Genomic DNA, 23,763 nt, shown 5'->3' on the forward strand with positions numbered 1-23,763 from the left:
GGGAGGGGGAGGGCTAAGAGCTACGTTTTGGGGGCCAGGGAGTATCAACGTGGGATTCCCTGGGGAGTAGGGGGTACAGAGCCAGACTGTGGCCTCAACCACGGCACCACCCTCCCCCCCATCCTCGGTCACTGCTCTGCATTTGCTGGGCCCAGCTGGGCATCAGTCCCTCCTGGGCAACCTTAAGCCCATGTTCTCAACCCCAGCAGCAGTAGAGGCAGCCAGCCACAGGGCCACGGCTGGGAGGGTCCCTGGCTGGCCAGAGGGAAGCCTGTGTTCCATGTGCAGCCCGACCAGGCCAAATGCCGGGACGATGTCCATGCAAGCCACATCAGATGTCCCGCCCATGGCATGAGGCCATCTCCACTCAGGTGGCTGAGCCACTGTATGGGTCACTGAAGTTGACATTAGTGTGGTATCTGGCCAGAAGTCAAGAGACTTGCAGGGCAAGATCCCTGAGCTGCCAGCGTGGTCAGACCCTATGCTATGCTGGGGGTTGCAGGGGAGGGGGCCAGGAGGGCTGGGGAGATGATTGGAGGATCTTAGCAGAATCTCCTGATTGAAACTGCTGGGCATCCAGATGGAAAGAGACCTGCTGGGCAGAGGCAGGGGGATGGGAGGACCCCAGATGGACAGAAGTCAATGGGTACCCTAGAAAGATAAGGCTTTGTAGCCCAGGAAGGTCACTTGGGAGACCTGCTGGAGGGCCAGAAGCCATGAAGACCCTGGGGGTGAGGGTGTGCAAATGGTCACAGATAGAAGGCTGGGCCAGAGTAGGGACTGCCTGCCAGGCCAGCTAGGGCTCAGGGCCAGGCATGCTCCCTCCTCTCTTCCCCCGCCCCCTCAGCCTCCTGCAGCCCGGCGGGGAGGGCGGGTGAGAGTTTCCGGCTGAGGACAAGGACCCCATTGAGGCAGACAGCGGGGCTCTGTGCAGGGCCAGACCATCTTGTTTGTGCCTGAGGAAACCGGCTGGAGCTGTGCCTGTGGCCCACTGCCCCCTGGCCCTAGCCTCTGACCTGCATCAGCCACACCAAACGCTCGGAGCCCCCAAGTGTAATAGCAGTGGCCCGCGGGAGAAACACAGGTCAGAAGCAGCCCCAGACACAATGTCCCTGTAGCCAAGGGACTCCATCCTGTCTGTTCTGGCCCATCCTTCATCCTGGGCTGCCGGTGGAGAATGGGCCGAGGTGGGTGCCTAGTAAAGCTGATAAATAAATGATGGGCCGATGGACACAACCCGCCTCCAGTGCGGTCCCAAGAGCCCCACACCTCGGCTTCCAGGTTCTGCTTAGGTAGAGGACTCTGGTATGTGAGCACCCACTGGAAGAGGTGACAGGAATTCTTGGAGGGAAGATCCTTCCTTGCCCGTGAAAGGGCAGATTGGAAGCAAGCAAAGCACAGGAGGAAAAAAAAAAAAAAAAAAAAAAAAAAAAAAAAAAAAGGCACTTTAATAAGAAAGCTTTGGCCAAGCCCCTGCCGGGAGGAGCCCATCCTGGGGCACCCGGATGGGGCCAGAGCAGCCCTACCGGGGGCCTATAAATACATCTCCTCAGACCACTGGAGTCGCCCCTCGGATTCCCGCGGCATGTGGGGCGGTGGGAGGCCATCAAAACCAGCTCGACAGCTGAGGGGCCAGGGCTAGGGAGGCTGGGGTTGGGGGCGCAGGGAGGGGAAGTGGGAAGGAGGACAGGCCGGGCCCAGGGGACGCTGAGCCCCCTGAGGAGCAGAGACCAGCCCTCCTCCCCAGGCTCCAGTCAACCAGATGCCCTGGGGCCTGGCCAGTGCAAGTAGCCTTCGGCTACGGTCAAGGAAAGAGGCCTCTAGCCAGTGGCACCAGGCCCTGGCCAATGAGAGGCAGCCGAGGAAGAAGTGCTTCTGGCCTCAACCAATGAGAAGGTACCCCAGCACAAGTGCACTCTGGGCCAGTTCTTACTGGTCTCTCGGCCTTCGAGACCCTGGGTAGTCGGAGCTCTCGGCCAGTGGGAAGGGAGTCGCCTGCTAAGCGCCTGTCAGGCCTCAAAGAATGGATGGAATGGGGTCTTCCCGCCAATTGAGGAGCCGCCGCTGGAGCCTGAGCCAATGAGACGCAGCCTCCCGCCAGGCTGCTCCCGGCGAGGTCCCGGGAGGCCGCCGTGGCCGGGGCGCCGCGGGGCTAGTCGGGCGGGCGCGGAACGCGGGGTGGCAAGCAGCGCTGCTAAGCCTGGGGGACCTGCGGGCGCGGCCGGGGCCGTCGCCTGCTACAGGGTGGGCGCGCCCGCCCTGCCCAGCTCGCCTGCCGCTTCCCGGCTCTTCTTACGCGGCGGCTTCTGGATGGGGGTCTTTTTCCGGGGGGTGTCGGGCGCGGGCACGGCGGCCGCCACCTTCTCGGGCCCCGCGGCCTCGGGCGCAGGGGACGCGCGGGCCGGCGAGGCAGGCAGCACCGAGCGCTTGGCTTTCTGTGGCGGCGCCGGCTTCTCTCGCGGACCCTGCGCGCCGGGAGCCCCTTCGGCGCGGCCCAGGCTGCGAGTCTTGTCGCGCAGCTCCGCGGCGAGCATGGAGGCGGCCTCGGGCGCGCTGCGCGGGGGACTGCCAGCGTCCGTGGGCTCCGAGAGGCCAGGGCCGCGACCCCGCGCCCGAGCCCTAGGCGGCGAGGGGGAGGCGAGGGCTGGCCCCTCCTCCGCCAGCCCCGGGGGCCGTGGCGTGGGGTCGCGGGCCCTGGGGCTGCCGGGCTCCTCTGGCCGCGCCGACGTGTCACTGGGCGTCCGTTTCCTCTTGCTGGGACTGGGCGCGGCCTCGGGTCCCGAGAGTGGCGGTGAGGGCGCACGGGCAGCAGCAGCGGCGCCGTGCTTGCCGTGGATCCAGGACACCTTGGGCTTGGTGGCAGGATCGGGTGGAGGCGGCTTCCTGCGCTCGGGAGACGGCGAAAGCGACAGGCCCCCCGCTTCGCCCCGGGCCCGGGCCGGCCGGGCCTCGCGCCGAGCCACCCGCGCATACAGTGCCCCGCCAGGCCCTTCCACGCTCGACGCTGACCGCTCGCTGTCAGAGGACGCGGGGAGGGGAGTCGCCTCCTCTGCGGACGTCGGTGTGGTCACCGGCGCCGGGGATGACGCCAGCGCCTCGGTAGGGTCCGTGGGGGCCTCCGCGTCCCGGCTCTCGGTTGTGGTCTCTGACAAAGGAAGAAGAGCTGACGGTCAGGGCCTCTTCAGGGAGCTCAAAGTCCAGCCTTAAGGCAAAACCCTCACCTTCCTCCTCCTCTTCCCCACCCCAAATGATGCTCGGTTGCCCTGGCATCTATACAAGCTTTCAAAAGTCATACCAACCACAAACTTAGTTCTGAGCCCCCAGGGTGTGCTGCTGAGTGCTGAGGGGTAAGGGGGAACATTCCTGGGGCTGAAGCCACAACCTTGGCCTGGCCTCATACCCCTCCCCCACCACATTCCCAACCTGGGGGCCGCATCATCAAATATGACCCTGGAACACCTCCAATGGGATTCATTATTCTTCATTAAGAGATAAGGGCTTTTAAGGTTCAGAGAGTTTAGTCACCTGCCCAAGGTCACCCAGAGGGATAGCCAGGGGAGAAGAGAAGCCACAGCCAGAAAACCAGCCAGTCAGGCTCCTTCCAGATGACTGTGGGCCAAAACTTCAGGCAAAAGTGTGCCCCATATCCCATAGGCCATCAGCTCCTATCACCTTTGCCATCTCTGACCCAGGCCCAGAAACTCCTCTAGGGATGGCCTCCCCAAGAAGTGACTCTGGGCTGTGGCTAGAGAAAGGAGAGCCCACCCACCTCCCCAGACCCTAGCCCAGTCTAGCTCTGAGCAGCACAGAACCCCACTCAGTAGTCTCAGCCAGAGCACGGAGATCTTTTCAACTGGAACATTTCACTTGCCTGGAGGGAGGCCCAAGGAGAGCCGTACTCACCCTCATGGGGTACGCAGTACACCGGGCCCTCATCAGTGGTGTCAAAGGAGGAGAAGGAAGCCCGGGAGGACCATGATGGCGAGGGCTGCTCCAGCCCTGACGGTGGCTCCAAGAAGCTACAGTTGAGTGTATTATCCAGGTCGTGATGGGCCACTGGGAAAGGAGGGAGGCACAGCTGCCAGGGGTCCCCACCCTGTCCCAGCCTGCACCCTCACTAGCCCTGCAACAAATGCTGGAATAACTAAGATCAGCCCTACCCTAAGACTGGGGGTGGAACAGGCAATTCAACAGGCAGAGGGACCCTAGACCAGGATGGGAGAATGGTGGAGGTGGGCTAGTAAAAAAAAAAAAAAGAAGGGGGAACAACGTAGTCAATGGTGCCAGGCTAGTGTGTGCAGCCAGGCAACTGAACAAGGATGGGCTGAAGTGTTGGAAATAGAGGGCCAGAGAGAAACCCTGCCTGGGACAGATCATCAGGGCCTCTGAGCCATGTTCAGACCCTGCCCTGTAGGACCCAGGGAACCTCAAAGCACTTTTTCAGCCCAAATGTGCAGTAGCAAGGCCCCCTTTGGCTCAGCCCATCTCAGCAAGCTGAACCCTCAGGCCTAGCCTCCATGAACACAGACCCCCACAAAGGAGGAATCTCAGAGGCTGGCTGGCCTGTCCCCTTTTATGGTTGGGATGTGGGGTCCAGCCCCCACACTTTTGTCCATAGATCCCACTCTGCTGAGTGGGCCAAGGAGTTTTCTCAGCTGTCTCCATCTTTTTTTTCCCAACAGAGAGAGAGAGCACAAGCAGGGAGAGCAGCAGGCAGAGGGAAGGGAGAAGCAGGCTCCTTGTTGAGCAGAGAGCCAATGATTCCAGGACCCCAGGATCATGACCTGAGTGGAAAGCAGACACTTAACTGGCTCCCCAGCTAGTTCCATCTTCACCTCTCAGTAGATGAGACTCCCCTTCATCATCGGAAACAAGATGATCCTGGTATGGATCAGTGCAGAAAGAGGGAGAGAAGCACCTCCCTCCCATCTGGAGACCTGACCAGGGTACAGGAGCCAAGGAACCAGCCTGCCCACCATCCAGAAAGCACTGTAGGGGATCCAGGCGGCGGGGGTGGGGGGTGCTCCTAGTAGCAGGGTTTCCATGTACAGGTCCCACCTACCACCGCCGAGGCCGCCGCCGACGCCCCCCACCCCCAGCCGGCGTTCACCTGCAGCTACCCACCAGGATTTACAGTGCACTCCTACAGATCGAAGGGGCTTTGCCCACCAGGATGTCTCCACACTCCAGATGCAATCACTCCCACCCACGGAAACAGGCCCAAACCTTCTCCCCACACCTGCCTCTACACCTAGGACTCCCGCCTTCCTCCCCCGGCTCGCTGGCATCAGAAGCCCCTCTTTGCGTCCCTCCCCAGCCCACCCACATCAGCACCCAAGGCCCGTACGTCCTGCATCGGGAGGTGCTCCCCCAGAGACCCCGTGCCGATATCCTTACCTACGACCTTGGGCAGCTTCTGCCTCCGGAGCGGGATCCGTGGCAGCTTCATGCTGATGCGGCTGAAGCGACCGCACAGTCGCTGCGGCGCCTTCTTCCTCCCGAGCGTGAGCTCCCTGCGGGAGCGGGGCCTGAGTAAGGGGGCGGGGCCAGGATGGGACTGTGGGACCTCCGCGAGAGCCATGACTCAGGAAGGGCGGGGCCTGGGCTAAAGTTAGGCTTGCCACACTCCCGGGCGGGGTGGGGCGGGGTCCTGGAGGAGGGCGCGCGGCGCCACCGACAGGGTGCGGCCCGAACTCAGGAGAGCGGGACCGCTTCTGTCCTCACCGGCGCGCCGGGTCCTTGCCGCGGCAGGCGCAGCAGCAGCCGAGCAGCGAGAGCAGCAGGCCGAGGAGCAGAGCAAGCAACGCACCCGCTCCCATCACGCCCTTGCGCTGGTTGGTCTCTGTGGGAAGGCACTGGGGTCAGCGCGGTTGCCGACACCCCTGGCATCCCCCTCAACGGGATGCCCCCCACGACTCACCTAAGCGGCAGGCACCAGTGACTGGGTCGCACGAGTCCTCGTGGCAACTGCAGGCCTGGGCGCAGTCCACGCCGTGAAGCCCAGGCGGGCATGTCAGGTTACAGCTATGGTGGCACGGGGTCAGGGAGGGCCACAGCAGCCCTCCGTGATGCCCCTCGCCCTCGCCCCTGCCGCCAGCCAGTCCCGGTCCCAGAACCGAGCTCTCCACCTCTATTCTCTAGGGTTCTCTAGGGTTTGATGCCCACCACCACCGGGCATATACTGGATGATCAGTGTTTTGGAAAAGAATGTGCAACAGCACAAACAGTAGGATGGGATCCGGGGGACAGGACCTGGGGTCACTCGGCCTCAGCGTCCATTTCTGGGGCTGACTCTTGGGTGGGTGAGAAGACGGGCTGCCAGACCACTCATGACTGTAAGTGGAGGTCTCTGCACTTTCTGCACTAGCTGGGGGTCACCTCAACCCTGCGGTCCTCCGAAGCCCACTGACCACAGGCTGAACTGATTGCCAGATCCCGCCAAACGAGCCGGCTCCACACCACGGCAAGAAACTGCCCCCAAAGAGCCTGAGGGCTCTCCCTTGCTGCGGTAAGAGGACCTGGGCTGAAGGGCAAGCCTGGGTCTCAACCAGTCGGCCACCATTAGCAGCACCTGGGGGTCTGGCTGGATCCCTGGGACGTGTACTAACTCCTAACACCCAATGGGGTCTCTGGCACTCACTGGGGCCCGTGGACGCCGGGGCTGCACAGGCAACGCCCCGACTGGAAGTCGCAGTGGCCGCTGCCGCAGTCAGCGCACACAAATGCACAGTCCTCGCCGTAAGTGCCATTGCTGCACTTGGTCTCGCACCTCGGAAACGCGGAGGAGGGGGAATCAGCGGAAATGGGGGCAAACGAACCCAAAGCTCGTAGTGCCCTCCGCAGACAGCATTCGGGGATTGGCCGGGCGTTCGGGGAAGGGGAGCTGCATGCCTGGGACACATTCGGGCACGGGCGGGTTGCTCACCGGTCGCCGATCCAGCCCGCGTTGCAGCGCGTGCATTTGCCAGTGACGTGGTTGCAGGCATGCCCGTCGCGGCAGGGCGGGCAGCGGTGGCTGCAGCCCTCGCCATAGAAGCCGGTGGCGCACGGCTGGTCGCACTTGGTGCCGTTCCAGCCGGGCTCACAAGTCAGGCAGCGGCCCTCGGCCACCGTGCAAGGCTGCTGGCCTTTGCACTGGCCGCATCTGGGGAAGGGGCGGAAGGCTAGGCGGGGCCCAGAGCCGCCTCACCCGCCCCGCCCCCGCTTCGGCGCCTCTCCCCGCCCCCCTCGCTCCCCCCAGTGTTCCCAGGTCCGGGGCCCGCGCTTACCGGCGGCGGCAGCCCAGGCCGTAGAAGCCGGCTGGGCACGGCTCCCGGCAGTACTTGCCCCGGTAGCCCGGCTCGCAGGCGCACGTGCCGTCCACAGGGTGGCAGCGGCCGCGAAAGCACTGGCAGTAGCGCTCGCAGCGCGCGCCAAACGTGCGCTCGCGACACTGGCAGCGGCCGCTCTGTTGCTCGCACGGCGACGTGTTGCAGGCGCACTGATTGTTGCAGCTGCGGCCCCACCAGCCTGCGTGGCACAGGCACGCGCCCGTCTGTGGGTCACAGCGCGACGTGGCGCTGCAGTAGCATGCGCTGGCGCACTGCGCGCCCCACCAGCCGGGCTCACAGCGACACGCGCCACTCCGCGGGTGGCACACGCCATGCTGGCACTGGCACGCATGCTCGCAGCGTGAGCCCCAGCGCCGGGCGTGACACGTACACTGGCCTGTCACGTCCTCGCACTGCCCATGCGGGTGGCAGATACACAGCTCTTTGCAGTCGGGGCCCCAGAACTGGCGCGGGCACTCTGCAGGGGCGGGCAGAGAGGGGTGTCAGGCAAGGGTGCTGGCGAGGGAGAGAGGATCCCGTCAGAGCCTTTCCCCAGTCCTGCTCTCCCCCTTTTGGGGCCCCTCCCCCATGCTGGATCCCGTCTCCGGGTCATATCCCTCCCCATTCAACGGCCCCGCCCCACTGCCCAGCCCCCATCCGGGTCCTCTGCTCACTCGTGTCGCAGTTGGCACCAAAGTAGCCATGCCGGCAGCGGCACTCGCCCGGGCGCACGCACACTTCGTTCTCCGAGCAAGTGGAGTTGCCCTCGCACACCGCTGCGGGCAAGAGGGGCCTGAGCTGCCGCGTGCCCTGCCCCCACACTGTTCCCTCCTCTCCGTGTCCCTGCCCGCTGCCCAGGTCCCCAGGGTGCCCCACTCACCGACCCCACACTCGTCGCCCTGCTGCCTCCAGCCAGCGCAGCACGCAGGCTCCTGGGAGCTGCAGGCAGAGAAAGGACTCCTGAGCCCTAGCTCCAAGCCCCTGTCCCTGCTAGGACTCCCCGGCAGCCTCCTCCCCACCTCCAACAGGAGGTGGTTATGGAGGCCCTTGGAGGCACTGATGGAAGTTCAGGTGACTCCCAGCAAAGAAGACAGACTCCAGCCCTGCCGAGCAGACACTGGGAGGCAGCAGAGGGCACACCACTGAGGGATCTAACCTCCAAGAACTTCTCAGCCCCCTCTAAGGGAGGGGTCTTCCCTCCCCTCCCCATTCCACCAAACTCCTCTGTGACACCACCCCTCCCTAACTAGGCCTGAGGAAAGAGCCCAGGTGTCTCAGAAGGGACTGGGGAGAGATCCATGAGTCTCCAGGAGCTACTTAAAGGTGGCATTGATGGTGGGGGGGACCCTGCCAGATGGGTGTCAGGATCTAGATGTGACATGACCTGGCCAGCAGGGACAGGTAGAGCTAGAGGGCACATATGGGTACCCAGTTGGCACGATGGGCAGCCTCTGATAGAGGTGTCCATTCGGTGGAGGGGCAGGGCACACCCAGGGAGTCCTTCATGACAGCAAGGAAAGCAAAACGTGAGGGGTCCAGCGCACCAGGGCAAGACTTGGGATGGAGGGAGGAGATTAGAACACCCACTTATGTGTGAAAAATCTTGTTTTAATTTTATTTGGTTTTACAAGGTACGTCGTGTTATCTCTGTAGGAGGTAAATAACTTATGACTCTTGCATTTCAGGGTAGTATTTGTGCCCAAATTCTGGGCACAAAAGTCTGCAGGCCCTGTCAGAGTGGTTGGTGCCTACCACTGGAGAGTGTGTGCGGGGCTGGGGGAGCCAGTGGTTTGAGATGGAGTGTGCCTGGATTTGGGGAGCAAAGGAGCCTGAGAAGGAAGAGACAGACACTCAGGCTGCAGATTCATGGATCCCGTCAGACCTAGAACTTCGCCCAGATCCTAAAGGATCTGATCTGAACACCTGAATGTGGTGTTGGAAGGATGTTGGAAAGAGGCCTGAGACCCTGGTGGGTGGAACTGACTGGGAAGGGAAAGACTGCAGGTGCCCCTCAAAATGCCGCCCGCCCGGCCCCCCAGCCCCCAGCAGAGAGCATCACCACACCCTGCATGGGCCCCACCCAAACAGTTTGATTCTCCTTCAGGCCAAAGATGAGGAACCTAGGGAACAGGACCCATGAAATTCTGAACTGCAAGAGGGTGGACCCATCTTCTTTTCTACAAATCAAACAGGAAACCAGGCGCGAGAACACAAAGCAGGCTTGGCCCCCACCGTGGATTCCAGCCACCGGACTCGTGGGTGCTGATCTGAGGGTAGAGCCAGATCTGCCAGCCTATCACCCTCCCGCCCTTTCTGCCTGTTCTGAACACAGGTCTCTGCGTGGAGAGCCTCTGCTGCTGTCCCTCCTGTAGGCAGTCTTGCCAGATGGCCAGCTGGGATGATCCTAGAAGCACTGACCACTTTCTGCCCTGGCCATATGGCTCTGTGGTTGGGCGTCTGCTTTTAGGGCCCCACAAAGTTGGATTTGATTCTTGTGTGACTTTGGGCCCAGAACTTAACCTCTTTGACTTTCAGGCTCCTTGTTTGTAGAATGGGGTCCAAGGGTTTGGAGGGAGGATTAAGAAAGCGAAGATGTCAAGTGTTTGGCTCCAACTAAGAGCTCAGCCCAAGGCTGTACCCTGCTCTCCAGCCCATGCTGTGCAGGTTCCCTGGTCCCACCTCCCCGCCAGCATGGCTGGCACCTACGCCCCACCCAGCAGAGCAAACACCCTCTACCCTGGGCAGGACGGAACACACGTGGGTTCAACAAGAACATGAGGATGAGACTGTGGGACGGCTGCCTTTCCTTCTGGGAGGGCTGGCAGAGGGGGCCAGGCTGGGGTCGCAAGCCTACCCTCTTAAGAGCTTACAGAAGTAGATGAGGAGAAAAATGGCCTGGCCCAGGGGACAGTTCCCACACTTGAGCTCTAAGTTAGCTCTAAGTTAGCAAGACCCAGGGGAGCCAAACCACAGGCTGGGCCAGGCCCCTTAGCAAGCATGCCTTGCTTTGGGCTGTCCCCTCTAGAGATCATTGTCATTGTGAACACAACTGCCCTGATTCAAACCGTGTGACCTTGAACCTGACCATGCCAATGCAGCAAAGCAGCCTGGGAGAACTGCTCACTGTGCCAAAGTCCCCATTCTCTCTCCGATCCAGCCCAGAGGCCCCCCGGCCTACCAAGCCACTTGGGATCCCATACTTCCCTGTTCTCCTCCTTCACCCCTGCCCCTGGACACCCCTCCTCTGGTTTCTGTCCCCCTCCTTGGCTCTTGCCACTCCATCAGGAAGCTCCCCAGGGCCCATCTAAATGAGGTGCTGAAAATGCTCAGAGCCCCGCAGTGGGGCCCACCTCCTCAGCCTGAATGCCTAGCCTCCCCCACCTGTAGCCTTCCGCATCTCAGGGAATGCCATCCTTCCAGGTTGGGAGCCTGAAACCCCAGAGGCCTCAGCTCTGCCGTGACGGAGACAGCACACACCTGATTCGTGGAGAAACATGCACCCTGCCTTCCAAACTGGATCTAGGATGGGGCGAACCACTTCTTGGACTACTCTGCCCCAGCCTTGTGAGAGCCACCCTCATTCCGCCTGGTTTTCTCCTGACTGACTTCCTACCTCGTTCCTCCTTTTACCTTCCTGAGCCAAGTTCATCTGCCACCTGGCAGCCAAGCCTATTCAGATCCCACCCCTCCTCTGTGCATGGGTTCCCATGGCCCTCAGAGCAGTGGGCAGGCCGGCTCTCATTCTTTGGCCTCTCCTCCACCATCCCTCTCCCAGGCTCTGCCCAGGCCCCAGGGCTCTTTTCTGGGCTTCCAGAAGCCCTTGGCACTTAGAGCCTTGCCCCTAGACACCGAAGGGCTCCACCTTCCCTCCTTCAGATTTCTGCCCACTCACCACCCCTCAGTGGGTCTCCCCAGATCACTCTAAAGGATACAGCATTCCCCAACTGAACCCCTCCTCTGCAGCACTCGGAATGTCAGATGACTTGCTGTAAGTCTCTTCCATTGTGGGGACAGCAGTATTTGTCTCAGCTGCTGTTATGGCTGCACCAACTACAGGCCTGGCACACACATAGGAGGTGCATGGGATTTCACGGGCTAAGTGTATGTTCCCCTCTTCGGTTCTCCTGCCATTGGGGAAAGGAACCCCTGGAGATGGCCTGGACCCTGGGTGGGCGGTGGCCAGAGGTGGCTGTCCTTCCCATAAACCAGCTCGCCACTCCATGAGTGGGGTGCCACAGCAACAACCCCATTTGACAGAGGCAGAGACAGGCCCAGAGAGATTAAGAGACTTGTCCTGGTCCGCACGGGTGGGGAGAAGTGACACCAGGATCGGAAACCCAAAGGCGGTGTCTGGGTTGCTGAAACAGGCCGCCTCGTGGGGAGGTGCCCGGGCAACCGGACGCGGGAGCGAAGGGTTCAGGCTCCCGACAGCTCGAGCCTGTTGCCACCGGATCCCCCAGCACGGAGCCCCATCGGGGAAGGAGGGCTGAGGCGGAGAGACAGGGCCCGCAGCGATCGCGCCCTCCCCCTCTCCAGGCACGGCCCCGCCCGCCACTGCCACTGCATTCCTGGGGCCGGGGAGGCCCGGGAGGCGGCGGCGGCGTCGATGTGAAGCAGATGGCGGGCCAGGCCGTCCCCCGCCCCGGAGGCGGGGCTCGCAGTGGGGAGGGGTCTGCGCGCCTCGGGATCCGAGCTCGGAAACCCCGCGCGGCCCCTCGCAGCCCCTTGTCTGCGGCGACCGCCAAGCCCCCGGACGCGGCCTCCCAGGGCCCTGCGGCTCAGGACGCCCCGACGGGACGCAGCCTGGGGCCCTGTGGCCGCCTCTCTAGCTTCCCGCCCGCCCGGCGCCCCGCCCGCCCCCACCGCCCGGGCTTGAGCCAAGGCACCCCCACAGGCCGGCTCCTTGGCCCCGGGTGGAGATGCCTGTGACCTCGCTGTGGCCTCTGACATCCGACCAAGTCCTCGGACCACTGCGCCCACTCCTAGCGTCCTGTCTTCCACTCTTTTCCCTCCGCACAAGGTCTTCGGCCCGCCGCTCTCCGACCCAGTCTGCCCACTGCCTGTCCCATGCTGGCTTTCCCAGCCGGCACCTCGTGGAGTCCCACTTCTGCGCGGCCCCTCCGAGCACCCAGTATCCCCACTCGGGATTTCCATATCTGTCGGACCCCAGTGCACGTCATTGTCCTCTCGAATCCTGCTTCTGGTCCACTCTGAGCGCAGGCTCCTCAGTGCCCACCTCTATCACCACCCTCTTCCCACCCACGCCTATCTCTAAGACACAAATTCTTCTTTCCGAGTCCCGCCAGCCTCAAGATTTGCCGGCTCCCACCTCTCAGGAGCTCTACTCCATCTCCACTTGACTCTCACCCTCCCTGCCGGCTGGAACCACACTCGCGCCCGGGGCCTTTGCAAATACCCTTCCATCAGCTTGGAATGCCCTTACCCAACTTCTCCCTACGCCTTCTCAACCAGCCCAAGCGTTCCTTTTTCTAGGTCTGAACTCTCAGACACGGTATGTCACCTCGGGGTGCCCACTGCACTCCGTTCTCTCCTCGGCTGACTTCGCGTCTGGGGTATCCTCGGATGCACCGTCGTGGCCCGGCGCCCAGGCTCGGCCTGGAGACGAATCGGCGAGGGTGGCGGAAAGGACTAGAGCGTTTAGCTTAGGAAAGCCCCGGACGCCCCCTTCCCTCGGCCCCTAACGTCCCCCTCGGCCCCTTCTCCCAGCCAGGCCGGGCTCCTACCCGGGCGCGCGGCACACGTTGCGGCCGCGCGGGTTCAGCTCCTGGGGTGCCGCGGAGCCGGGCAGCAGCCAGAGCAGCAGCAGCAGCATCGGCGGCGGCAGCAGCGGCGACGGCAGCTTCCCGGCATCCCGGCGCCGCGCCGGCCCGGCCCCCCGGGGCCCTGCGCCCTCCATGAGGCGCGGGGCAGGCGCGGGGCGGGCGCGGGCGCGGGTGCGGCCGCAGCAAGAGCGGCCGGAAGCGGAGTGCGCGGCCGGGCGGGGGGCGGCAGGAGGGGCGCCGGGCCGGGCAGGAAATTCCACATCGGCTCCCTGATCCCGGGCCAGCCGCGGCCGGCCAGGCGGCAGCGCCCGCCCCGCGCGCCAGACCCCACCCTCCGGCCCCGCCACCGCCCCTCCGCGCGGCCCCCGCCCCCACGCGGCCGCTCGCAAACTTGGGGGCGAACTTGGAGTAGGCCCGCGGAGTTTTGGGAGAGGGAGGGGCCGGGGCGAGAGGGAGGGGCCGCGGCGGTCCCGCCCAAGGAATCCCCTGCCCCCGAGCCTTTCCCCTGCCTTTCCAGACACCCACCAGAGAAGTCACCCCCGCGCGCTCAATGCGCGGCCAGGCCCGGGGCGGGAAAGAGGGTGGGGGACGAGAACGCGACGCCCCAAAGCTCCCCCGGCCCGCTGTGCCTCGGAACCGGCCGGGGAAGAGCGGTCCGAAGACGCCCCAGATCAAGGCCGCAAACCGGCCTCCGCTGCCCCCCGCGAAGCCCTCGCCCTTGTAGAGCTGGGCTGTAGTGTTGGCTCCTCAGGCTCACTTGGGTGCAGTCAAAGCCTGCAGAAGACACTCGAACAGAATGCTTGAGGGGTCGCCTGGGGCTGCACCTGAGACCTCGGCAAAGGGTGTCTCCGCAGAAGGTAGAATGGCCCAGCAGTGGGCTGTTCGTGGAGGGAAATGCAGATGGGGGCAAAGACAGAGGAGGCGGGAGTACTCCAGGACTGAGAGGCCCTGCAATCCTCCTCCAGTGGTGAAAGGGGAGTTTGGGAGAGACATTCTACTTGAGAAGGCTGTTGGATCACCAGAGGTAAAAGTCCAGAAGGTGGAGGCTTGGGGGATCCTGCCTCAGGAAGAGTGGGGTGACAGCATAGAGCAGCGCAGGGGCAGTGGGGGCAGGGGAGCAATGTGGAGAGGAACAGGGCAAAAGGGGACCGGGAGGAAGAACTCTGGGCCTGGGGAGCCGAGGAGTTGGCAGTGGTCTGGGACACAGACCCGATCCCAGAGACCATGGAGCGGCAAAAGGTGGGCAGGCTGGGGTATGGAACAAAAGGGGGAGCATCCAGATCCCAGCAAAGATGAGCTTGTCTTTTGCAGACTTGGGAGTTGGTGGGAAGACTTTGCAGGGAGAGGGCACCTGCGCTCTCTAGGAGAACAGACTGCATACAGACTCCTCAGAGGAGGGAAAGGTGGTGTCCTTCCTCAGTCACGTGGAGGTGGTCAGAGTGGAAGAGGGGCTGAAGGAGGGACTTGGAATAACGGCTACTGAAAAGCCCAAGGCTGTGGACACCACCAGACTGGCTGGGCCAGAAGCCTGTCCAGAGTAGGCTGGTGGAGGAAAGGAGAACAGGGAACTTCAGAGGTGAGGGCCCCTCCGTCAGCCCTGCTGGTGCAGGAGGGAGGTCAGCGGCAGGCAACAGCTGGGTGGACTGGAAGGGGAAGTTGATGGGTGCCTGGGTGGCTCAGTGGGTTAAAGCCTCTGCCTTCGGCTGGGAAGGGGAAGTTGAAACCCTGAGATCACAAATGCAAACACTTCTGGGGGACAAGTAAACAGGCTAGCCACTTGTGGGCAGCTCTGCCTGGGCACAGCCCCGACACGGCCCAGGCTCTCTCAGCCTAGAGGGCCCCTTTCAAAAGCCCACGCCTTAGACTGCCACCAAGAGGGGCCAAATGAGGTCCATGTGGCTGCCCAGCTCCTAGCTTTAGAAGCACACCCCCCAGGGCTTTGGGCACTCACCCCAGCTGGACTGAGTTCATGGACAGGCACCTCAAACTCACCTTCTTTCCCTTCCTTCAGAATGGCTTGCCACCCCAAATTGCCTCCACTGTGAAGGGCACCAGCTGGATGATGCCCCCCAGTCCTTGCCAACACCAGGAGTGTCCCAAATCTCTACCTACCCCATTGGCGTATCCCCCAGAGCAGCCCTTCTAATCACATCTGGCTGCCCCCAACGGCTCGCAGGCCTGTCCCCAGCCTCATCTCACTCAAGATCCACAGTGGTCCTCCACCTGTGTCCCATCATAGCCACCTCCCAGGTGATGGGAAGTTCAGGGGTGAATGCAGGGCCCATGTCAGTCCCAGCCACTGTCACACCCCAATCAGGAGACTGAGAAGTGCGGGTGCATGACCGACCATTCAGGCAGCTGGCTAGGTGCCAGGTGAATACCATGAGGAAGCTGTGGGTTCACAGGCACCCACAGATGACTTAACAACCACACATATGCCCCATGCGGGTGTGGAGCCTGGGCCGACTGGTTCCAGCCACGATGGTTTCTCCAGGGGGCCTTGAGAGGGTGAGGATTTGCAGGCAGAAAGGAAGGAGTACCCAGCTGAGTAAAGGCACGAGACGCGGCCTCTCCGAGAGGCTGCAGGCTGGAGAGCCCGGGTTGCCCAGGTCCCAGACAGGTGTTGGGAGGGGAAGCCATGAAGGCCTCCAGGCTGCCTGGACAGCGGCAGGACTCCTTTCAGGGCTCGTGTCTAGTCCACCCCATGGTCCACAGGACCTCACAGACCCTTCTTCCCTACCTTCCAGAGCAGAACTCTTACAAAGCCGTGGCCGCACCTAGAAGGCTGCGGGTGGAGGGGGATGACACCAGCAAGCCTGGGACACACTGCGGGGGGGGGGGCATCTCTGGTGCTTCTCCTTCCCAGGGACTCTGGGGTCTGTAAGAACTGCTGCCCTGGCCTCAAGGTACTGTTAGCCCCCGAGCAGGGGAGAGGACACTGAAGAATGTGGCTACTCTGTCCTGCTGGAAGTGACCCACTAGGCTCAGCACTGGGATTGCCACCCAAGCTAGAAGTGCACGATGTCACATAGGGGTTAGGGAGTGGGCGCCTATTCTTGAGGGGTACCCGAACCCTGAGAGACAGGAAGATCATACGCATGGCCCTGAGGGGCAGGCAGCAACGTCCACTGTCTTTAGGGCATCTGGGCCCTACCTCTTCCTCCCATCAAGCAGCACACACTGTCCCTCTGCTCTCCTCCATCCACGACAGAGTGCCAGCTCCCACAGGCTCTGGGGCACAGAAAGAAGACGCCGATGTCCCGGCACTCTGCCCAGGAGACTGGGAAGTGACGGTTCCTCTGCAGGTTGCCCCCTGCCGTTGGGAGTTCGCAAGAGCAGAGGCTGTGGCTGGAGGAGGGGAGGGGGTTCAGGTGGAAGGTCAGCTGCGCAGAAGCAAGGGAGGGGCTGGAGGCCCAGCCCACTCGAGGGTGGCCCCAGAGGTTGCCATCTGCTGTGCCACCACGACCCTTGAGACCACATGCTAAGAATTCAGCTAGTGAACCTATAGGAAAGGCAGCTCCCCTTCCCACCCCTGCCACACTCAGATCCAGCAAGCAGGGAAGAGCCTATGGTGAGCGGGTCTCCCTCCCAGGCTTGGGGCTGGGCTTTACTCAGGGCCACGAGGTTGCTCACCAAGCTGGACTGAGGTTTAGAGAAGAGCACCTCACCGCAGGTGGTGTTCCAGCAGGCTGGGTGACCACATCTCAGCAGACCAGGGCGGGTTTCCATGTTTCCCAGTAACAGCCTGGCTAGCTGGGGGGTGGGGGAGGGGCGGGGGGGCGGCGGTGGTTGAGAGGGGTACTGTGCTTTTCCCTCAGATGGGGGCTTCTGTCCTGCCACTGCCACTCAGCAGCTCTGGGCCCGGAAGGCCACAGGCACCCGCAGAGGACAGCCTTGCACTGGCTGTGAACAGATGGTGAGGCTGCAGCCACAGGAACACAATTCACACCTTTTGTAAGATGATTTATTTCATTTATCAACAACATGGGGTCAGAAAAGCCCAGCTGCAGGAGATCTTTTTATTACTGAACCAGTCTTGGGCAACTCTATGTATCTCCTTTCCCTTTCCAGGCCTTGGGAGCTTGCAGTAGCTCAAGCCTCTGAATGCTAGGCAGGCGACAGGCTCACTCCACCACCTCCCTGCCCACGGAAGGGGGTACGGTGTGCCTCGGCCGCCTCACCCACAGGGCCAGTCCCCAGGTCCCTTTGGAGAAGGGTGCCCTCTCAGCCCAGCAGGGAGGCACTGGGGAGTCCAAGACAGCTGGTGACGCCATGCCTCGTCCAAGCTGAGGAGGAGCGGGCTCGGTAAACTCTCCAGAGAACCAGAGCCCTCCACAAGCATTCCCATGGTAGGGCGATCACAGCCACGGATCTGCGGAGCTCCACAAATAACTGCTGTAGACTGGCAGGAAGGATGGGTAGCAGGAGCCAGCAAGCACGCAGAGCCAGCAGGAGGGGCCGCTGGGAGGCCCCAGATGCTCTCGGAGCTCCTGCCACCTTCCCTTCGGACACCAGGTACGGGAGCCCTAGTCCTCGCTCGAGTTGTCAAACTCCTCCCAGTCAGACACGCTCATCACCTCGGAGGCAAAGTCCGGGTCGGCCTGGCTGCGGTCGGGGGTCCCACGAGGCGGCTCGAGGAGCAGGGAGCGAGGCAGAGTGAGTACGCAGGCTGCCAGGCCAGAGATGGAGTTGTCGAGCTGCGGCCCCTCCTCCCAGCAGTCCTTCTCCACGTCGTAGATGTGCACGTAGCCCATGCGGCTGCCCCGGTTGTGCGAGCGGCCACCCAGCACATAGATCCTGGTGTCCAGCACAGCAATGCCAGGCTCGCCATGCCCGGCTGGGAGCGGGCAGACAGATGACCACTGCCCAGACGTGCAGCTGTAGCAGGCCACCTGCAGAGCCAAGGTCAGAGTAAAGCGGGGCACCTGCTGGGACGGGGCTGCCAGGCTGCCCTGGACCAGCCGGGCAGGGCAGCACTCTCGGCCAGGCCCTGGATTCAGACCAAGACTAAGGGACACAGCCAGGCTGTGTGCAGACCCGGCTCCTCTGGAGGAAGAATCTGGGGCCAGCACCAAAACATCCTGTCTCCCGGCCAGGCTGACCTCTGTCCTGCCTCCAGGGCCTTCAGCCAGCCGGCGGCCCCAGATGTGTCACACCTCCCCGTGGGCACGCTGTTCTTCTCTAAGGTCTGGGGTTCTCTCCCCTCCACAACACTGAAATTGACCAAAGGCACAGACCCCAGGGGGAAGTGCAGATAAAATGTGGAAGGAGTTAACTCGCTGACTAGTGATGACCACCAACATTCTCACATCTCCAAACGTCCCCCGGACAGTAAACAAATACATGGGAAAATGTTCCACCTACTCGTAATCCAAGAAATGTGAAAGACAGGTTAAATTTGTCCCTGACAACTAGCAGCCACTGGGGGAAGAAAAACCATAAGACCCATTGCTGATAACTACGTAAGGAAGCCACCCATCTGTGCATTTGTCTGATAATCTAGGAAATCTGTCAAATCTAGCTATTTGACAGTAGCTTTAAGAGCCACAAAAAATCTTATCTTTTTGGCTTAATAAGCATCTTTGCTTCTCTATTTGTGGTCAGCAGAAAAATGACCCCCCCCAAAGAAGTCCATGCCCTAGATCTCTAAACCCTGTGTTACTTTACATGGCAGAAGGGACTCTATAGACATGCTTTGGGGTACGGACCTCAAGGTGGGAAGGTGATTCTGGACTTGCCAGGTGGGCCCATCTACTTGCACAAGTCTCTGAGAGCAGAGGGGGAAAGTCTACCAGGAGGGAAGAGAAGTCAGAAGGACAACTTGCCGTTGCTGGCTAAGGATGAAGCGGCCCCATGCCAGGAATGCAGAGGCCTCGAGAAGCCAAGAAGGGCCTTTACCCAACAGCCAGCAAAGAAACAGGGACCTTAGCGCCACACATGCAGGGAACTGAATTCTGATAACCTGAGTGAACAAGGAGTCAGATTCTCCCATAGTGCCCCAAAAAGGACAGATGCCCTGAGAACACCTGGATTTTAGCCATGTGAGACCACATCACACTTAGGACCTACAAACTGTAAGAATACACTTATGTTGTTTCAAGTTATTAAGCTGGTGGTGATTTGTCATGGAAACAATAGGAAAGCGACCCACGAGAGCCCAAGGGTTCTCACTGCTCAGGGCTGTTAAAACAGATGGCTGAGTCCCAGACCTACAGGTTCCAATTCAGTGGGTCTGGGGTGGGACTCAAGAACCTGCATTTCTGGGGCACCTGGGTGGCTCAGTGGGTTAAAGCCTCTGCCTTCGGCTCAGGTCATGATCCCAGGGTCCTGGGATCGAGCCCCGCATCGGGCTGTCCGCTCCGTGGAGAGCCTGCTTCCTCCTCTCTCTCTTTCTACCGGCCTCTCTGCCTACTTGTGATCTCTGTCTGTCAAATAAATAAATAAAATCTTTAAAAAAAAAAAAAAAAAAGAACCTGCATTTCTAACATGTTCCCGGGGATGCAGATGCTGCTGGTCTGGGACCACACTTGGGAGAAGCAGAGCTCTCACTTAAGAAAACAATCCAAAATGCCTGAAATGCACTACAGAGCATAACTTTTGTTACTCAGACCAAACCAAATGACACACCAAAGTGACGGAATTCTGCATGACCACTGAAGTGGGCAGTGGCTATGGAAACTGAATATTAAACTGGAACTATTCAAAGGATCTGCAATGCGGTCATAACTAACATTATAGTTAATGTTTTTAATAATGAAAACAAATGAAAGTACCCTGTCTGATACTATACTGGTCGATACATGTCATTGGTCCAAACCCAGAGAATGTACACCACCCAAGAGTGAACCCTTAAACTATGGGCTTGGGGTAGAACATGTCACGGTGGGTTCATGGGTTAGAACAAATGCCCCGCTGGTGGGGGATGATGATGGTGGGGGAGACCACGTGTGTAGGGATGGGGGCACATGGCAAGTCTCTGCACCTTCTATGCAATTTTGCTGGGAACCTAGAGCCTGCTATAAAAAATAAAGACTATTTAATAAGGCAGCATATACGTTGCAATTCACCCTGCATCTGAAACAACTGGAAGGGATGGGAAAAGCATGTGCGTGGGCGGCCCAGCTCTGCTCACCTGGTGCACATCCCTCCGGTAGCCAGCATCATTATTGCTGCCCCCAATCACGTACAACTTGTCCAGGAGCGTGGCCATGCCGTGCCAGGCCCGCCGCACAGGCCCATCAGCCAGGCTGTGCCAGGTGTTGCTGTCGGGGTCATAGCAGTGCGTCTCCTTCAGGTAGTCGTCCCCCCTGCGGCCGCACGTGATGTACATCTTCCCCTCCAGCGTGGCACCCGCATGGGCATACACCTGCCATCAAGAGAACCAGGAGTGTGTGGGAAGGGGGCAAGAGGGCCATGACAGAAGGCAGCCAGGGGCCCTCACTCAAACCCCATCCCTTGTGGTGTCCCCAACTTCCACCTCACATTCTGCTGAGAACCCTCCCTGATTTGGTCTGAGTCACCCACCCTGACTTTACTCCAATAGGGGACAAGTCCAGGGACCCAGAGGTGACTCTGAGCTTCTACAAGGGGGAGAACAGAATCTTTGTCTTTCTCTCACCCCTCAAGGAGACATCTGCATGGGGCGGGGGGGTGGGGGGGTGCTCAAAGCAATCAAAGCCCAGCTGTTAGAGCCAGATACCAGAGGAGACTGCACTTCCGAGAATACCTGACCCACCCTCAGTGGCCTCCACCCCTCCCCTACTCCCAAAGACAAGCCAGTTCTCCAGGCCTGCTGACCCCGCTTTCACAATCGTTCACAAATAATAACTAACCATATGGTGAGGAAGAAAATGAGATGCAAAATCGAACACAAAGAACAATGCCATTTTAGTGATGGTTATGTGTGAAAGAAGAAAATACACCACCCTGCTTTTGATTTTGGTCCTCAGACCTGGGCGTGCACCCTGGGGGGGGATCCCCTCCCTGCCCAGCCACCTTGACCCTTCACCGGTTCCTACGGCATCCAGGACCTCCTCTCTCATACCCACTTGCTCAACCCACCCCCAGCAAGGCCTTCATGCTGGGCCCGTAGCCCACAAGACAGAGAATTGTGTGTTTGGGGGTCAGAGGAGCCCCATGGGGCATGGAGGCTCCAAGGTTGGTGTTTCAGAGGCAGCCACTAACCCTGAGGCTGTGTGGTGATACAGCAGAGGGCTGGAGAGGTGGACAGGGGACAGAGCAGTGGGCAGGACATAAACCAAGGCCTAGGTCTTCTCTAATCAATAGTGGGGACATGGGGAAGTCTTGGTTGTTTGGGTTTTTTTTTTTTTCCATTAAGATTTTATTTACTTGACACAGAGAGAGAGAGAGTATGCACAAGCAGAGGAAAAGGCAGGTTCCCCACTGAGCAGGGAGCCCCAAATGGGACTTAATCCCAGGACCCCGAGATCATGACCCGAGTCAAAAGCAGATGCTTAACCAACTGAACCACCCAGGCATCCCTTGGGTTTGTTTGTTTTTAATTAAATTTTTCATTTTGAAGTAAGTGTAGATTCACACATAGTTGTAAGAAAATACAGAAGCCATGTACTTTTTACGCAGGCTCCCCAGTAACAGCCAGTACACCTCCAGCACAGTAGCACAGCCAAGATGCTGACACTGACCCAGTCAGGACACAGGACACTTCCATCTCCACTAGGATCCCTCCTGTTGCCTGTTTGTAATCACACCCACATCCCCCTGCCCCAGCCCCCTCTTTAATCCCTTCCATCACCAATCTGTTTCTCCATTTCTATAATTCCGTCATTTCAAGAGTGTTATATGAATGGAATCACACAGCACATAACCTTTTGAAACAGGCTTTCTGTGCTACCTCAGGTTCATCTAGACTTGCTCATATGTGTCCATAGTTCGTTTTTATTGCCGAGTAGAATTCCACGCTGCGTATCTGCTACAGTTTGCTTAGCCATTCACCTGCTGAAGGACATTGGATTTGTTTCCACTTTCTGGCTGTTTGTGAACAGAGTTTTCATTTTTCTGGGATAAATGCCCAGGATGGCAACTGCTGGGTTGCATGGTAGTGGGAAGTTAACTATTTTTTTTTTAAGATTTTATTTATTTATTTGACAGAGATCACAAGCAGGCAGAGAGGCAGGCAGAGAAAGAGGGGGAAGCAGGCTCCCTGCTGAGCAGAGAGCCCGATGCAGGACTCGATCCCAGGACACTGGGATCATGATCTGAGCCAAAGGCAGAGGCTTTAACCCACTGAGCCACCCAGGCAGCCCAGAAGTTAACTATTTAAAGACATTGTGCAATTCTTTCCCAGTGTAGCCACGCCATTTTATAGTCCCATCAGCTTTGCGGTCCCGCCAGCACCAGCTGTGCCACTAGTTTTTATTTTAGTCATTCTGACAGGTGGGCTTCTCACTGTGGGTCTCATTTGGGCTTCTCTAATGGCTAATGACATCGAACATCTTCTCATGTGCTTATTTGCCATCTGATATCCCCCCTCCAGAGTTCTGATGACAAGTCCCACTGTTTTTTTTCTTAAAGATTTTATTTATTTATTAGAGAGAGATCACAAGTAGGCAGAGAGAGAGAGAGAGAGAGAGAAGCAGGCTTCCTGCTGAGCAGAGAGCCCTATGCGGGACTTGATCGCAGGACCCTGAGATCACGACCCGAGCTGAAGGCAGCGGCTTAATCCACTGAACCACCCAGGCGCCCTGACAAGTCCCATTTATCGATTTTTCTTCTTATGACTCATGCTTTGGGGGTCAAATCTAAGTACTTGTTGCCCAGTACTAGATGCCAAATTTTTTCTTCTTTTTTTCCCCCTAAGTACTATATAGATGTACATTTTACACCTAAGCCCATAAGCCACTTTAATTTTTTATGAAGTATGAGACTTGGTCAATGTTCATCTTCTTTGCTTACAGATTCCAACTGCTCTCATATAATTTGTTGAAAAGTTATCCTTTCTCCATTCATTTGCTTTTGCACCTTTATCAAAAATCAGGTGGGCCTATCTGTGTGCGTTCTCCTTGCTGCTGCACTGATCCATGCCTAACCCTCTGCCAACACCACAGTCGTGACTACTGCAGCCATGTAGTTAAGTCTTGAAATCAGGTAGACTAATTCTTCCCACTTTATTCCTTTATATTTTTTAAATTTAAAAAATTTTTAAATTTTATTTAGGGGCGCCTGAGTGGCTCAGTTTTTAAGTGTCTGCCTTAGGTCATGGAGCCTTAGGCTCAGGTCATGATCCCATGATCCCAGAGTCCTGGGATCAAGCCCTGCATCAGGCTCTCTGCTCTGCGGGAAGCCTGCTTCTCCCTCTCCCCCTCCCCCTGCTTGTGTTCCCTCTCTTGTAGTCTCTCTGTCAAATAAAGATTTATTTGAGAGAGAGTGAGAGAGAGAGAGCACAAGCCAGTGTGAGTCCATGTGAGAGACCACAGTGAGGATTTCAGTTTTTATACATTCACTGAAGTTTGCTTCCCATTGGTGCTACTGCCTATGAACTTCTTCACTTTTAAGTCTGAGATATATAAGGCAAAAAGGAAATCCAGGGAACACATAACTGTATGGTGTTGTTTCTCAGTTCCTGAGACCCCTAGCTAGACTGCCTTCTCTCAACCATTCTGAAGCTTAAGGGTTTTTGTTTTTTGTTTTTT

General features: G+C 59.3%; 2 protein-coding genes across 4 annotated transcripts in view; both read right to left on the bottom strand.

The window, feature by feature from the left end:
• Nucleotides 1-1,426: 1,426 nt before the first annotated feature.
• Nucleotides 1,427-13,415, bottom strand: SCARF2 (scavenger receptor class F member 2). Its single transcript, XM_059138790.1, has 11 exons — nt 13,055-13,415; nt 8,191-8,249; nt 7,985-8,086; nt 7,269-7,788; nt 6,926-7,144; nt 6,641-6,769; nt 5,921-6,024; nt 5,725-5,842; nt 5,398-5,513; nt 3,904-4,056; nt 1,427-3,145 (listed from the first exon to the last, which is right to left on the bottom strand). The coding sequence occupies exons 1-11, from the start codon at nt 13,225-13,227 to the stop codon at nt 2,238-2,240; spliced, it is 2,601 nt and encodes an 866-aa protein (XP_058994773.1). The 5' UTR covers nt 13,228-13,415; the 3' UTR covers nt 1,427-2,237.
• A 3,624-nt stretch (nt 13,416-17,039) lies between these two features.
• KLHL22 (kelch like family member 22) overlaps nt 17,040-23,763 on the bottom strand; it is a 35,604-nt gene continuing 28,880 nt past the window's right edge. For all 3 annotated transcript variants that reach the window (XM_059139352.1, XM_059139351.1, XM_059139350.1), the window contains exons 6-7: nt 20,226-20,459; nt 17,040-17,985 (exon numbers count right to left, since the gene is read on the bottom strand). In XM_059139352.1, coding sequence (XP_058995335.1) covers nt 17,620-17,985; nt 20,226-20,459 — 600 coding nt within the window. In that variant the 3' untranslated portion in view covers nt 17,040-17,619. The remainder of the gene's footprint in view (nt 17,986-20,225; nt 20,460-23,763) is intronic.

The sequence above is a fragment of the Mustela lutreola genome, chromosome 11, assembly GCF_030435805.1.
Source record: "Mustela lutreola isolate mMusLut2 chromosome 11, mMusLut2.pri, whole genome shotgun sequence".
Lineage (NCBI taxonomy): Eukaryota > Metazoa > Chordata > Mammalia > Carnivora > Mustelidae > Mustela > Mustela lutreola.

Coding starts and splice junctions, on each gene's coding strand:
- SCARF2 (XM_059138790.1), bottom strand. CDS start 13,227: ATGGAGGGCGCAGGGCCCCGGGGGGCCGGGCCGGCGCGGCGCCGGGAT. Junction 5,843..5,920: donor CACTGGTGCCTGCCGCTTAG/GTGAGTCGTGGG, acceptor GCCTTCCCACAG/AGACCAACCAGCGCAAGGGC. Junction 3,146..3,903: donor GTACTGCGTACCCCATGAGG/GTGAGTACGGCT, acceptor TTCCTTTGTCAG/AGACCACAACCGAGAGCCGG.